Below are 15,267 nucleotides of genomic sequence, written 5' to 3'. Positions count from 1 at the left end.
CGATTCATTTTGTTGTGTTTGAGCATTAGGATCAATTTCTGGAATCAACTTTGCGGCATCATCTGTAAAACGTTGAAATTGCTTCGCTAAATCAGGTTTTGTAAGTGGCTGAAACACAGGATATTCTTTGTCTTTTTCGTGAAGGCAATTTTCATGCCTTCCGATAAAATGATTTAATGTATTCTTCCATAGGAAAATTTTTTTCGTTGTTTCAATTGGAAGCATGATAATAAAAGTGAACCACTTAATAACTTTCGAATATATCTGATGAAATACTTTTTCTTGGTGTTTTAATGGTCTTCCACGTTTCTTCGGCTCTTCTGCTTTAGATTTGATTGGGAATGCTGGCTGTGATTCACTTTCTTTCTGTTGATTAACAGTTTCTTTTCCTGCTGCTTCTTTATATCCACCATTTTCAAGCTTTTCGAAAGCTCTGCCAACTGCACGTACACAATGACGAGGATCAAGTGTAATTTTAGCATTCGGAGCATATTGCTGGATGATGGCTTTCGTTTTATTGTCATTGTCATGAACCACTGTGGAAACATTTGTAAAGTCAAAATTTGACATCATCCTCTTTGACATTCTGTTTCCATCATGTTGGATGGGCCTTCAAAGTCTCCTCCAGAGCTCTTTTTTATAACAGTTGTTTCACCAACAACTTTTCCACGGTTGTCCATCATTAAACTTTGGCACGCTGTAGCATTTCTGCCAACATTATAATGCGAATCAGTGCTTAAAAATGTATCTTTCTTCATTGTTTGTTGAGCATTTTTAATAGATTGCTCTTTATATTCTAGTATTACCTTACCTATTTCTTTTTGATGACGGTAAAACTCTTTTTCACTCGGCACTTTAATATTGTTATCTTGAAATAAATTCCTTGCTCGAGTATAAGAGTCACCATTAACAATTACAGAAGCAGTCCAGTGTTTTGGATCGACTTCCTTTGGCGCATTCTTTTCTTGGGAGTTTTTTCTTGCTTCAATTGATTTTTCGTTAGCTTCACGACTTTGTTGTTTGCGTCTGCTTGGTGGAGGCATATTACGTAAATGGTCGGCAAAAAATGTAATAAACGTAGTGAATAATTAAAAAGATTGCTTTATATAACAAATATAATCATTTTTTCCTTAGAAATCCCATTATTTGCATAACAATATTTAAAAATATTTTTTTGATATAGTTTACAGTCACATCAATATGAACTATATTAAACTATCAGAAACTTATGTATGTTATTAGTAAAGTTGAAATTTTTATCATATTTACACATTAAATTTAATTTTCATGCATATTTAAGTTTTTTTCAACACAATCTTGTATTGTTAGTACCGACAATATGAAAGAAAGTTATACTGTATTTAATTTTAGCAATAAACAAAAAAATCTAAATTATATCTTTAGATACTAGGATTGATTTAATGACTAAGAACGTTTTTATCAATAATACCATGATTCATAAATATAGACATAACCTAAATATACCAAAGCATTTCTACTTGGAACTAGCGCATCGCCAAAATAATGGGTCAATATTCATTTGACGTAATGCTGATCGAGAGAAGTCTTTATATATAAGCCTTATCACAATGCCACGAATGCACCCAGCTGCAGGCGTGTCTTGTTTAACATTCATTCCTATATATGATGGAACATTAATCAATAATCATGGAAGTATCACTTTTCAAATAACATCATTGTTAAATGAAAGAAAATTGTATGCAAAATTACATTTTGGTAATGGTGAGACGCAATATGTTGAAGTATATATCATTATTATTTAATATACAAACAAACTCTAGTACAAAATTGTATTAATTCAACTTTCATGTCTAATATAAAAACTTTTTTTAAAAAAAGAGATATAATCGTGTATAATATGAGAAAAATGAATATCAATACAAAATAAAATATCAATTAGCTATTGCTGATGACATATCATGAATATTGATCATTTGATTTGATTAATTTTGATAAATATTAGGCTTTTTGCTAGTTACATATTACAATAAGGCTTTTAAATGGATATTTATTGATATGAGCTTATTTCAAAATGACAGTCTTTGATTTATCCACTAATAAGATTTGATGTCACAAAAATCTAGATTTTGGGGCATAAAAACCTAACACCAAATCATAACTTCTGTGCATATACTAAATTGAGTACAGAAATATGTTAATTTTCAGTATTTTTAGAAGAATTCTTATTATCCTTCAAAAAGTCAGTATTTCTGCTGTAATTTTCTACAACATTGTAGTTATTGCACTTTGTCTATGGATTTGTATATATGTTATATATAAATTATATATCTAAACTGCCCATAAGTGCAATTTTTATATAAATTGTTTATTTCTTTAACAATTTCATATGAAATATGCTTTTTTAAGCGTATCAAAGCTGTGTTCTTAATGTGCATGGATATATCAAGAAAAATGTCGAAAAAAAATGTGAATTCACAAATTCACTGAATTTTCACCGTTTTTTGAATTTTGCTACAGCACTAATATTAAATAATACTAAAATCTTCTGTCTTTGTAAAAGAATAAATTCTGACAAAAAGTGCTCGTTTAAATTTAATGATCATCTGTATGACTAAGTGGTAAAAAGTGTTTATGACCAAAAAAGGGTTACATGCTTAGTCTATTTTTCTGACAGGATACTCTAGATTTACATGATCTCTATTTCATATCTCCGTTTTTAGATTCTTCGACAGATTTTATGATAGAAAACCAAGATTAACAAATTTCCGGCATGTTAATGAAGAAATCTGCAGCTACCCTCAATATTATTTCAATAATCAGTATCGTTTCTCTTACAATTTATTTTTTTCTCAATAATTTAACAAGAAATAACAATACACACTTGGTTTTACGTATAAAAGCTAAGTGTCGAACTTAATCAACTTTACTTACTTAGCAAATGAATATTTTTGTGGTTGCGAGTTCTGAATGCTGAAGTTTTAGATTTCTCTATAAATGATATCATTGCACTTACAATGTTGTTCCAGCCTATCGCATAAATCATAGAAAATCCAAAAAAAAATAATATAAAGAAAATTCATGTCATGAAGTTCAAAAAATACCATGTAACATTAAAATTTGTTATGCATAATACATTTTAGCTATTATTGATTTTTTTTTAATTTTCGAGAAATTGAATGGTGAGTCCGATAGAGAAATTTTTAAAAATCCTAGTGCCTCATAGAAGTAATTTCCCTCGTCTCCCATACTTCCAAATGTATGCATATGACATAAACTTTTATGCATTACACAAGTGGCCAATAATATCTATAGAGTAAAAAATTAGAAATTTAATTTTTTTATATGATAGTTATATTTCAGATTTGCGAGCGTAACTTTTTTCTCCATGGCATACTTGTTTTAAGAGCAAATGATCAAAATCGTCCTTCAATTATTGAAGGAGCTGATATCTTTTGAAAATTGAATTGAAAGGGTATTCAATTTTCAAATTTCCTCTCAATTTTGGAAACATATCAACTCTATGAATTAACAATTATGTGCCTTCACAGTTTATCAGTCATATAAGGTGCTTATAAAGAAAAAAGTTACGCTCGCAAAATATGTTTTTATATAGATTTCACATAAAATAATTATGTAATTTCTAAAAAGAATATTTTTGTTCTTGAATATTAAAGTGTATTGTAGTTTAAAAAGTTTTAAATATGTTGCTAAAATTTCAGGTTTATAGCTCATGTCTAGCATGACTTCTTCGTATGCGCAAAAAATCTGACACGTAAGGGTATCCTTAAGGCTGAACATACGCCCATCTGACTTTAATTCAAATATCTGACAACAGGCATGAAGCTTCATTGAAAATTAGCCTTGGACATCTGAATTGAAAGCCGTGTCATAGGGGCGAAAGTGCACCCTTAAGAATAGAACTCCAATTAAAAAAAATAAAAAAAAAACAAGAATAAAACAATAAAAATTTAAAAAAATACACTTATTAAAATTAATTATGGTAAAACTGATGCCATAACAGATTCTATTTGGCGACAGAATCCTTCGAGATTTGGATTCTTTGATTTGAGAACGTTTGAAATTCTCTGTAATTGGTTCAACACTAAAATCATATCCAAAGAATGTTGACCAATTGTATCTGTTCTCTCAGAGAATTTGATGCACCATGTTTGTAAGTCATCAAAGATAATTCCGCAGACAAGGAATCTTACCAATTTATAAGTATCTGTTCCTTGATACTTTATTACATCGAAATATGAGCAAAATTCTGTTGTCAAATCATACATTTTCGGTGTAACTAATTTGATAAAGTCCCACATATTTTGCATCAAATTCAAGTCATTATAATCCAAAGGATATGAAATAATTCTAACGAAATCAGCAAAAACAAGACTGAGATATTGAATTGATAGCTCTATATCTCCCTCAAATTCCAAAGCAAAAGAAGGAGTAACTTTTGGTTCTTGATTTATTGATTTCTTATCATTAGTTTCATACAACAAAAACTTCGAAACATTATTAGTTATTCTTACAATTGGACTTTCTACATCATCGAACAAAAGTTCACTTGCAGGATCAGCCAAAGTAGTTATTGCTCCTTCCAATTGCTTAGCTATTTTCGTGCATGCGTTTGGAACTAACATAATTGAATCACTTTCATAATTATTTTGTTTGAAATCATACATTGTTTCAAGAGAATTAAAGAAAGTTGAACAAGCATCTCTTTCAAGCAGATGATTAAAGAATACAATAGTTGAAGGTATATCAACAATCGGATACAATTTAATAACAGTTTCTATATCTCTAACTTTGAATTTCAATTTTTTGAGTTGTTTTCCAAATTTTACATAATTTACACCTTTTCCTTCATGAGAACCAGTCAAGTTATTCAACAAAGCGCTTGCTGCAATTATAGATTTAGTGTTTGGTTGTACATTTGCTATAACTGTTATAGCGTTCTTATAAGCATTACTATTAGGAACATTGATTTTATAATCATGACCTTGAACTTGAACAACTTTTAATTCTTCTCCTTCTTCAGGAAGATACTGTTTTTGTATCTCATGAATGTATTTGAGATTCACAGGTTTATAGTATTTATCAGGGATATCAGTAGCAATAAATGGACTGTTAATAACAGTTGATTCCAGTTCGAATTCAGGATCAGTGTCTTTAAATACTCTGATGTCTAAAACAGGATAACAAGGTGTAATAATTAAAACAAATTCATCGGGTTCTCCGTATTGATGTATTTGTGTTCCCATGCCTGAATTAGCAATTAACTCTTTCATGCGTTCTTCCCTTATTTTCACCTTTAAATCTCCACGTAATTTTGGAGTATTTTCTGCAATGTATTTTCTCAAATTTTCCATAAACATGTCATAAGTAACATTCGTTGCCAAACCGAATTTTACTTTTAATTCTCGAACTTGGCCGGGTTTCGCATCAGACAATATCTCATATAATCTATTGCTAAGTGATTCATACATTTCAAGACTGATTGTGTCTCTTTTGATGTCACTTTCGTTTGTTTGATATGGGAATTTGTTTTCACAATCAGCGGTTATTTTTGCCATGATTGTAGAGAGTTCATTTTCAATTTCATACTTCGATTGTTGACGTAATTCTTCTTTCTTCATTTCTTCTTTGTAGTATTCGATCTTTTCTTGCATTTGTGACATGAAATTTTCGGCATCTGTTGATACATCGGTTTGGAAGAACTGTTTCGTTGTTTGATGTTTGTTGTCGGGTGTTTCTGCAACGTAATCGCCATCAAGAAGCTTCTCAAGATCGTATGAAGCTAATGCAGATTGAATTTCGGGAACATCAAACTCAAAAACATCCGAAATGATGCCTTCCGACTTCTTGATCGGTGAGAACATGTAAAGAAGGAATTTCTTCACTTGTAAAAACGTTTTTTGAGGAATTAAATTTTCTTCAAATTTTTCAATGCTGAAAAAGTCCAAAATTGCAACGGAATTTCGGATTTGGAAGAATAACTTCGAGTTTTCGTGTTGTAAACTCTGTAATGAATGGTCTGATGGATAATTTTGCATCAAAATTGATTCCATTTTGTCATCTCTTGGAATTTTAAGTAGAACCTTGTTCTTATCAATGCATTGTATCGAATCAAGTGTAACTTGGAGTTTTGCAACACAATTTACATTATCCAAAATAAATTGGACTTTGTTGACTTCATATGTCGAAGTATAAAAGTGCTTGTAGATCTCATCACAGAACTTCACTGTTTTAGCAAATCTAGCAAGGTATTCGCCGTCTCTGAAAACAATTTCGATTAATGGAAAGTTTAGACTCTCTGATTTGTACTTTTGAGATATCGAAAGGATATATTTGCCAGATGTTTCATCTTCTACCTCTCTGAAACCCATGTTATACAGAGGAAGAAATAGATTTATGATGCTCGGGTGTTCTCCTGGTATTTTAATGCAAAGAAATTGTGAAGAAAGATGAATTGTGGCTTCTTCATAGAAATCTTCTCCAATTGTAACTGAACATTCGACTTCGAAACGGATTTTAAGTAATTCTCTTAAATATTTATCAGTATCATTAATACAGCTGTTTATAACCTCGTTGGGATCAAGGCCATGAGGATCGATGTGAGACGAGGCCGACATATCCCCAGAATTTTTCATTTTCGCACCTGAAAACGATACCGTCTTCAATTTCATATCAAAAATCTTATGTCTCTCTATATGAGAATAATATTAGATTTCATGAAAACTACATAAATGAAAAGGAAATCATATCTTAATTCCATGATTTAATATGAAATCTAAATTTTTAATGGTTAATAGCATGTTTGGATTAGTTCTTACATTATACATCACATTAACCTTTGATTTTTGCCTTATTTTAGCCTTAATTCTAGATTTGAAAAGATATTGAAGCTGCTAACTGTGTTTCTTAAATTAAATCTTTTGTTTTTTATATTTGCAAAAGATGATAGAGCTATTTGGTTAATCTTCTTGACGAATAATGAATCTGAAATCTCCTCAATTTGAAATTTGGAAAGATAACGATCTTCAAGTACGACCGAAATCGCTCTATATAACAATATCATATCAAATATGCAATCAGAAATGATTGGATTAAAAATTCATCGGTTGAACATTGAATACTTGTAAAGCCGAATTATTTCAGGATGGGAGAAGCTTCTTTTAAGTTCAAAACTTTAATTCTTACACTTTTCTTCATATGTGGAGCAAGCAGTGCCGTCTTAGGTAATGTTCTCTACAACATGAAATCACTTGGTCTTCACAATACAATTAAAGAATTCAAAAAGCCCGTTTTCCAGACATGGTCAATGTTCATTGCTATGTCTCTTCTCATTTTCGATACTCCATTATTCAAGAAAGGCGGTTGCCCTAAGTACACAACTGGCGGAAAAATCCGTGGAATTGGTCTCTTCAGAGTTGTCGCTGTTCCAGCTGGTTGTGACTTAATTGCAACATACTTACAGAACATCGGTCTCCTTTACCTTCCACCTTCCGTTTGGCAGATGACTCGTGGTTCAATTCTTTTATTCACAGCTTTGATTGCTATCTTCTACAGAAAGAAGAAACTCTACTGCGTTGACTGGTTTGGTGTTTGCACAACAATCCTTGGTATCACAATTGTCGGTCTTTCCGCAGTTTTAGGAAAATCCAACTCATCTACAAACTCTGCATCCAAAGTTCCAGCCGGTATGCAAGTTATTGCCATGGTTCTCATCGTTATTGCTCAAGCTCTCCAGGCTTTCCAGACAATTGTTGAAGAACAACTTCTTCACGATGTTGATGCCACCGAAAACGAAATTGTTTCATTCGAAGGACTTTGGGGCCTCTACCTCTCTACATTCCTCGCTATCCCAGTCGCTCAAATCATTCCAGAGAGCGCAGGCGAAAATCTTTTCGAACATTCAGGCGAAACATTCATCATGATTGCACACAGTCTTATCATATTCATCTTCATCATCCTCTACATGCTCGCAATTCTCGGTTACAACATGACAGGAATGTTTGTTACTTCATTCAGCTCTGCCATCCATCGTAACATCTACGAAGCACTCAGATCAGCTGCTGTTTGGGCCCTCTCAGTTGTTATCTACTACATTGCTCCAAATTCTGGTGCTGGTGAACCACTTAATTTGATGTCACTTTTGCAACTTGCCGGATTCAGTATTTCTATTCTTGGATCATTCATTTACAACAGAATCATCAAGATACCAGGTCTTTACTACGGCGAAGAGCAGAAACTCAACCCAGAACCACTTCTTGAAGACAAGAAGTAAACCTCTATAGATTTTTATTATCTATCTATGATTTATGATTGAAATCAAGAAAATAGATATTCATAAATACTTTATTCTTATTTCCTTCCGTTAATAAAAAAAAATTATATTTTTTAAAAACTTTAATTCAATTGTTCCATAGAATCAAGATTTCTGTGAATGAGATGAATCTTTCTAAGTCATTGTATTTTCCATATGAATATCGAGATTTTCGGATTAAAATTTCAAATTTGACATTATATTCATCGGATATGAGATGAATCTTTCTAAGTAAGTATAAACAATCGCTCTGTGAATTGTATTTTCCGTATGAATATCGAGATTTTCGGATTAAAATTTCAAATTTGTCAAGATAATCATCGGATATGAGATGAATCTTTCTAAGTCAATATGTATAATCGCTCTGTGAATTGTATTTTCCGTATAAATATCGAGATTTTTTGGATTAAAATTTCAAATTTGCCAAGATAATCATCGGATATGAGATGAATCTTTCTAAGTAAGTATAAACAATCGCTCTGTGAATTGTATTTTCCGTATGAATATCGAGATTTTCGGATTAAAATTTCAAATTTGTCAAGATAATCATCGGATATGAGATGAATCTTTCTAAGTCAATATGTATAATCGCTCTGTGAATTGTATTTTCCGTATAAATATCGAGATTTTTTGGATTAAAATTTCAAATTTGCCAAGATAATCATCGGATATGAGATGAATCTTTCTAAGTAAGTATAAACAATCGCTCTGTGAATTGTATTTTCCGTATAAATATCGAGATTTTTTGGATTAAAATTTCAAATTTGCCAAGATAATCATCGGATATGAGATGAATCTTTCTAAGTAAGTATAAACAATCGCTCTGTGAATTGTATTTTCCATATGAGTATCGAGATTTTCGGGTTAAAATTCCATCTTTGCAATGATAATCAACTGATATGACTTTTGCATAGTCACATGGTTTACAAAATAGAAGTCAGATTTATTGTATAAATATTAAATATCATTCCAAAAGGATCTAGGTTTTTAAAAAAAACAAGAATTCCAATCAAAGTGAAAATTGAGCGTTTTTAAAAAACCGCCGTTTGAGAGGAAAATTGAGAGCCCCGATGTATACTTTTTGACGTTGTCAAAAACTTTGAAAGGACCAAAAAAATTTTAGTGTCAGAAAGTTTACAAATGTATACTTTCTGACAAACAGACTCTCAGAAAGTACTCAAACTGCGGTTTTTAATTTCCGCACTTTTTTTTGGCGACCTTATATATTATTGAATAAATGTCAATTTTTTAGTATAATAAAAATGCAAATTTTAAAAAACGAATAAAAAGAAAATCGCTAAAGGTCTTAATGTAAAGCTTCACGGAGGACATCAAGGTGGTATTTCTTATCAACTTTCTGGAGAGCAGTAGAGTTATCGAATGGTTTGAGAACAGCAGGATCCCAGTCCTCCCAATCGATCTTATCTCTATAATCATCAGTATCGAACTTGAGTTTAATCTGCTCTTGTTGTGGCTTCATGCCCTCGTCATCTTGGTTATCTTCTGTTGTATTTTCACCCTCACCAAGGTAGAAAGCAGCTCTATCTCTCTGGTTTCTAAGGCGTTGGTTGTCATCTTCGTATTCATCGGATGATGATGAAGAAGACTTCTTCGCGCCCTTCTTAGGAGATTTGATTTCGATCTCAGAAATCTCTTCAGCTGATTCAAAGAACTTGACAATGTTGCGGGAACGGAATTGTGGAAATTCGGTTTCGACTTCTGGCTGATGGACGAATCTGTCGAATGGAGTAGTAAATGGATCCTTTGGATCGTATTCTTCTGTAGGGTAATTCATTAATTTGTTGAGAGAAACTGTAAGATATCCTTGAATTTCCTTGTTTGTCTGGACGAACTCCGCGACGTCTTGTAATGGATATGAGATTGTGATATGTTGGCCGTTGTTTAAGCAGAGGTCTACGATGTTCTTGATATCATCATAAGATTCTGGCTTCGAACCATCGAAATCGAGGAAATTGAGTGGTCTGCCTGCAGAAATGATATCGGCAATGGCGTGGAGACCTTCTGTTCCGATTTTCTGGTTTCTGACATCGAGGTATTCAATCGACTGGCTGCTCTTAAGAGCTTTGAGGATAGGAAGGATTGCATTGCCGGCGACTTTGTTGATAGATCTGATGGAGAGTTTGCGGAATTTAGGAAGGTCTTTGAGGGCTTCTGCGATTTGATTGACAATGAATGGTTCTGTGTTGTTATCGAAGCAGTCATCGAGGAAGAGGATGCGGAGCTGAGGAATGCTGCGGCAGAGTTGGCCCATTGTTAGACCAATTGGATTTCCTATCCAAGAAAGACCGACAAGGCTGCAGTTTCTGGTAGTAGCGAGAGTGTCCAAGGCCTTGCCGAGTTCTTCGGCTGAGGTCTTGAGGTTGTTGGCCATGATTGTGAGGCCTTTCTTGTATTCTGCCTTAAATACGGCAGTTAAGAAGCTAACGAGCTTTCCGGTAGAGAATGTGCAGCCAGAAATATCGATAAGCTCGATGTTCTCGGATAAGAGAGCTTCGAGTTCTGTATCATTTTCGCATTTGTTATTTGCTAAGTTAATTGCCTTAAGATTCTGAAGATTTGCGGCTGTGATGTCGTTAAGAACAGTGCCGAGCTCGAGGCCGTTGTCTGCGAATGAAATTGCGACAACATTTGGAACTTTGGTAAGAATAACTGGAACTTTGAGGCCCTGCTGATTTTCAATGCCGAAATATTCAATGGTTTGGCAGAATTCCTCTGTAAGAACCTTCTCAACGAAAGAATCGTAAACTTCTGGTGAGAATGAGTTATTGAAGGTAAGAGCTCTGAATTTCTTGAAGTTAAATTCTTCATTGAACCTGTCAACGAGTTTTTGGTCGAAGTTTGAGTTCTTGAAAGTGAATCCTTCGGTCTGGAACAAATTTGGCCTTAATTTGATTGATCTGCACATAGAAACAAATTTAGTTGTGTTCGGGGTGTCTAATGTGATGTGTGTGAACGGAGAATAGCCGGAAGGAATGACAGCAACTACAGAATAGAGATCTTCTGTTTCATTGCCGACTAAAACGAGATGCTCAGCAGATGGGTCAGCTTGTAAGGCGGCAATCAAGAAACCGTGTTCCTTATCGGTGCCTGGAAGTCTAACTTTCTTGTAACGGTTTTGAATGATCTCGAAGAATTCACGCTTGACATTCGCAGGTATTTCGACTTTTCTGCTGAATGAGTAGGCCTCGAGACGCTTAACTGCGGAGATTGCAACTGCCTTTTTATCATGTGTAACGAATTGTTGAACATTAGCTTCTTTCATTTGAATTGGTGGAAGAATGCGTGCTAGATAGTCAGCAACAATCGTCCTGTACTCGGCAGCTTTATTGCTGGAAAAGCGGACTTGAAGAAGTTTTTTATTTTGATCCATTTTGAAAATAAAATCAACTCTTTTAATTTCTTCGTTCCAAACTAACTTTGTAATATCTACCCAATAACGTTCACGGCTAAATTCGATTTTTGTTTTGCCTTTGAATAAAGCTATTCTGTTTTCTGTGGCGACGCAAATTCTTGGTTGGTGGTGGTCGTTATTATCATTATACTTTTCGACGATGTCGGCGAAGAGAATTGCTTCTTGGGTCTTTTCTTGACAATATTTCTTGGCTTGTTCAATAAGGTCGGCCTCCATGATATGTTCTTATTGAAGACGGTTATTCAGAAATAAAGGGTCTGTTTGTTGACGGTTAGCGACGATATATAGTTTACGCTTTACATCCATATATCAGTGTAAACGATTTGCGTTAATTTAGTTTTCTTTAAAATTTGTGGATATTATTGATCCCCATAAGGTGATGATTAAAGATATTTAATCAAATTAATAAAATAGCATTTTATTACACTAATTTGTGGCGATATTGTTAGATATCTATATGCAAGTTAGAAATTGTAATTTTTATGATTGACAAATTGACATGATTTTTGTGGAGAATTTATCGGAGTCCTTTCAATTGTTTTATCAAAATGGTCATTTTTATTGGACTTGATTTTAATGAAATTTGAGTCTTTGGCTTGTAATAAGCTGGACCGATTCGTAAAATAAATTAATTGAATTCATTGAGCAATTTCAATTTCTTCTTTGGCGTAGATTTAGACGGCCATTAACCAACTTTTATGAAGCTACACATCTTTCTGCAGAATATCAGCCATATGATAATACATTTCAACTTTCGTCTTTCTCAATAAACAATTGAAAATTTCCCAATTATTTCAAAATGCAGATTATCTAGCTCGGTCAAAAATCCTTCATACTTCATCCCTTTATGCAAACAGTTATTAATTCATTATTTCAAAACCGTCTATTTTTCATTTTGTTATTTCTTCCCTAGGGAGAACATTTTTAATCTGATTGTATTTACTAGCTAAATTTCTTTGCAAAAACTTTATTTGCTTCATCTTTTGTGAAAGAGATATTTCTTCGATAAAAATTGGAGCCTTTGAGAAGAGTAAAATATTACGATATGTGATAACATAAAAAATTTGTATACTAACAACAGATCACAGTTATTTTCCCCCGCTTCTGTTACTTTATATTCTTAAAAATGAAACCCAATAGTATGATACACATAAGAATATAAACTACACTGTTGTGAAATATACCAAAAAAATTAAAACTTGGTCTTCAATCCATATAGATAATTTTATTCGAATTTTTGGTCATTGCTTGCAATTAGAAAGCGCAATTTTATCTGATTTTAAATCATTTTGCTGTTTGAGTACTACAAAATATCAATTTTGATTTCATTTCCAATAGAATTACATAAATTTTCTGTACTATCATAGACTCAAATGTATGTTAACCAAGTTGACCAATATATGAGTGATTATGTGTTTTTTTCTGTTAGTTAATGGTGAGATTGGCTAAGAATATATTATGAATAATCTGATTTTTATAAATTCCTACTCATTCTGAAAAATCAAAATTGATATTTTATTTATATTGCATGGCAACACAGCAAATGGCTACTATGTATGCGCAGCAAATGAATATGATGGCGCAACAATTTGCAAGTGCATTTCCAAATGCGAACTCATTTCCAATGGAATCAAATTCCGAGGATGAAAATGATGAATATGTAGAAAAAGATGTTGAGGATGAAGATATTAATAAAAATTGTGCGCAATCACAGCAAAAGAAAACTCCAAGAAGACAAGTTAAATCTTCACAATCAGCTTCTTCCTCTACATCATACCCAAAATTTACATGTCATTGGCCACACTGTGGTAATGATAAAGCAGGAAATTCATACTACTGTGAACTTCACAAATGTGCGTTATGCAAAGAAAAGAGAACAACAGATAGTAGTTATTGTAAAAACCATAAATGCCATCTTTGCAATAAATGTCGAACTGCTGACAGTAGGTTTTGCACTGATCATAAATGTCTTCTTTGTAAGAATCAAAGAATTACCCTTTCAAATTATTGTCGTGATCATAAGTGCGATATGTGCAAAGAACAGAGAGTTCCAGGATCACATTTTTGTTATGCACACAAATGCCAATATTGCAACCATAGAGTTTGGAAAGTTGGAGCTAATTGTTGCGCGAAACATCATAAGTAAAAACTTGATTAACGAAACACTAGCTATCCTCCCTAATCTTTGAGTTGTTTTAAAAATTCTAAACATATTTTTATGTCTTATGTACCCACACCCTACTCATCCCCAGAATATATTATGAAAAAATTGAAATTGAATCGATGTTTAAAAAAAAGTTGATATCTTGATGATAATATTGGATTAAAATAAGGGTTTCGTTTTGCTAAAATTGTCACTTTTATAGCATATTTGTTTTTGGATGTTTTGCGAAACCAAAAAAAAAAAACTATGATATACAATGTGTGTGTAAAGAAAATACTTTATTTACTAGTTAAAAAATCATTTGGTATTGATCAAGTTATTTTTTCTGGATAAGATATTATATGGATAATTGGATAGAAAATACAATTATATAATCTTGTACCTGGTTTAATTAAGCTAATTGTCATCAGAAACTTGTAATTTTTATGAATTTCAGATTTTCTTTTCATTACTGCTTTTCTTAATAGGTCAAGTTCTTATTTACGTTATAAAGTATGATATTTACAAATATCAAGTTATCATGTTTTTTGAGAAATTATGAGAAACAAACAAAAATGAAAAAGATAGGAATAGCAATGAATAGTGATGTGGGTATAGAAAATGTAAGAGATATGAATGCAAAGCAATCAGTATTTAGGATATTGACCATAGATTTCGAAAAAAAAATGCTGCATATTGAGCGAAAACTATGATTATATTATAAGGCTGTCATTTAAAGCATAATGAAACTATTCCCTTTTCATTTTAATCGAATAAGATAGTAAAGATTTTTGAATTAGCTAGAAACTGATGAGATGTTTTCACAAATCAGATTTTTAATCTCTATAATGCATAATTCACTCAATATCTCAATTTTGATATTGCGAGATATTTTTGCTATCGGTTTCGCAATTTTGACACAATAGCAAGAGGGTTCTATAAGCATTATTATCAACGTAGAATCTGAATATCATATCAGAAAATGTCGCAAATCTGACATTTACCCGACCAAATAGCAAAAATAATTGAATACTTTTCGCAAAAACTTTAAAAATCGATAAAAATATGAAATATAGATATTAAAGAGACTTTTTATATAATATTCATAAAGATTTTCCAAAAATATGATACCGCAAAATTAAAAAAGTGACGTCTTGAGTGGAGTCAAAGGTCGAAATTGCTAGCTAAATGTTTTTTTAGCGAAATTGCGTATTGTACGTTTTTTTCGCAAAACGAAACCCTTAATTAAAATATAACAAATGTTGACTACTTATACCTGAACAATATTTATGAATTGAGAACTTGTCAATTTGGATGAATTTTGGATGAGCTTTATTATGTGATTGCAGATCCGGTTCATAATCAAATGTTAGCGATTTT

At 32.3% G+C, this 15,267-nt stretch overlaps 4 protein-coding genes and 1 pseudogene across 5 annotated transcripts, besides 2 other annotated features; 2 read left to right on the top strand and 3 right to left on the bottom strand.

Moving 5' to 3' along the window:
• Positions 1 to 3,766: part of a mobile genetic element that runs on past the window's edge.
• Positions 174 to 758, bottom strand: TVAGG3_0058710 (annotated as a pseudogene). The gene has a single exon. A coding segment is annotated over exon 1 (585 nt).
• Positions 3,767 to 3,893: a mobile genetic element.
• Positions 3,894 to 3,936: 43 nt separating this feature from the next.
• Positions 3,937 to 6,658, bottom strand: TVAGG3_0058680 (uncharacterized protein; the record flags this gene model as incomplete). Its single annotated transcript, XM_001579270.1, has 1 exon — positions 3,978 to 6,617. One exon carries the CDS (start codon positions 6,615 to 6,617, stop codon positions 3,978 to 3,980), a length of 2,640 nt encoding a protein of 879 aa, XP_001579320.1.
• A 412-nt stretch (positions 6,659 to 7,070) lies between these two features.
• On the top strand, positions 7,071 to 9,326 carry TVAGG3_0058670 (negative regulation of mitochondrial outer membrane permeabilization protein; the record flags this gene model as incomplete). The annotated part of the gene is made up of 1 exon (XM_001579271.2): positions 7,145 to 8,272. The coding sequence occupies one exon, from the start codon at positions 7,145 to 7,147 to the stop codon at positions 8,270 to 8,272; it is 1,128 nt and encodes a 375-aa protein (XP_001579321.1).
• A 211-nt stretch (positions 9,327 to 9,537) lies between these two features.
• TVAGG3_0058660 lies at positions 9,538 to 11,981 on the bottom strand (the record flags this gene model as incomplete). The annotated part of the gene is made up of 1 exon (XM_001579272.1): positions 9,618 to 11,960. One exon carries the CDS (start codon positions 11,958 to 11,960, stop codon positions 9,618 to 9,620), a length of 2,343 nt encoding a protein of 780 aa, XP_001579322.1.
• A 392-nt stretch (positions 11,982 to 12,373) lies between these two features.
• On the top strand, positions 12,374 to 14,086 carry TVAGG3_0058650 (uncharacterized protein; the record flags this gene model as incomplete). Its single annotated transcript, XM_001579273.1, has 1 exon — positions 13,273 to 13,890. The coding sequence occupies one exon, from the start codon at positions 13,273 to 13,275 to the stop codon at positions 13,888 to 13,890; it is 618 nt and encodes a 205-aa protein (XP_001579323.1).
• Between the last annotated feature and the right edge of the window lie 1,181 nt (positions 14,087 to 15,267).

Source organism: Trichomonas vaginalis, chromosome IV (genome assembly GCF_026262505.1).
Source record: "Trichomonas vaginalis G3 chromosome IV, whole genome shotgun sequence".
NCBI classification, from domain to species: Eukaryota; Parabasalia; order Trichomonadida; family Trichomonadidae; genus Trichomonas; species Trichomonas vaginalis.
Note: the sequence above shows the minus strand (reverse complement) of the source record. Positions and strands in the feature narration are given on the sequence as shown.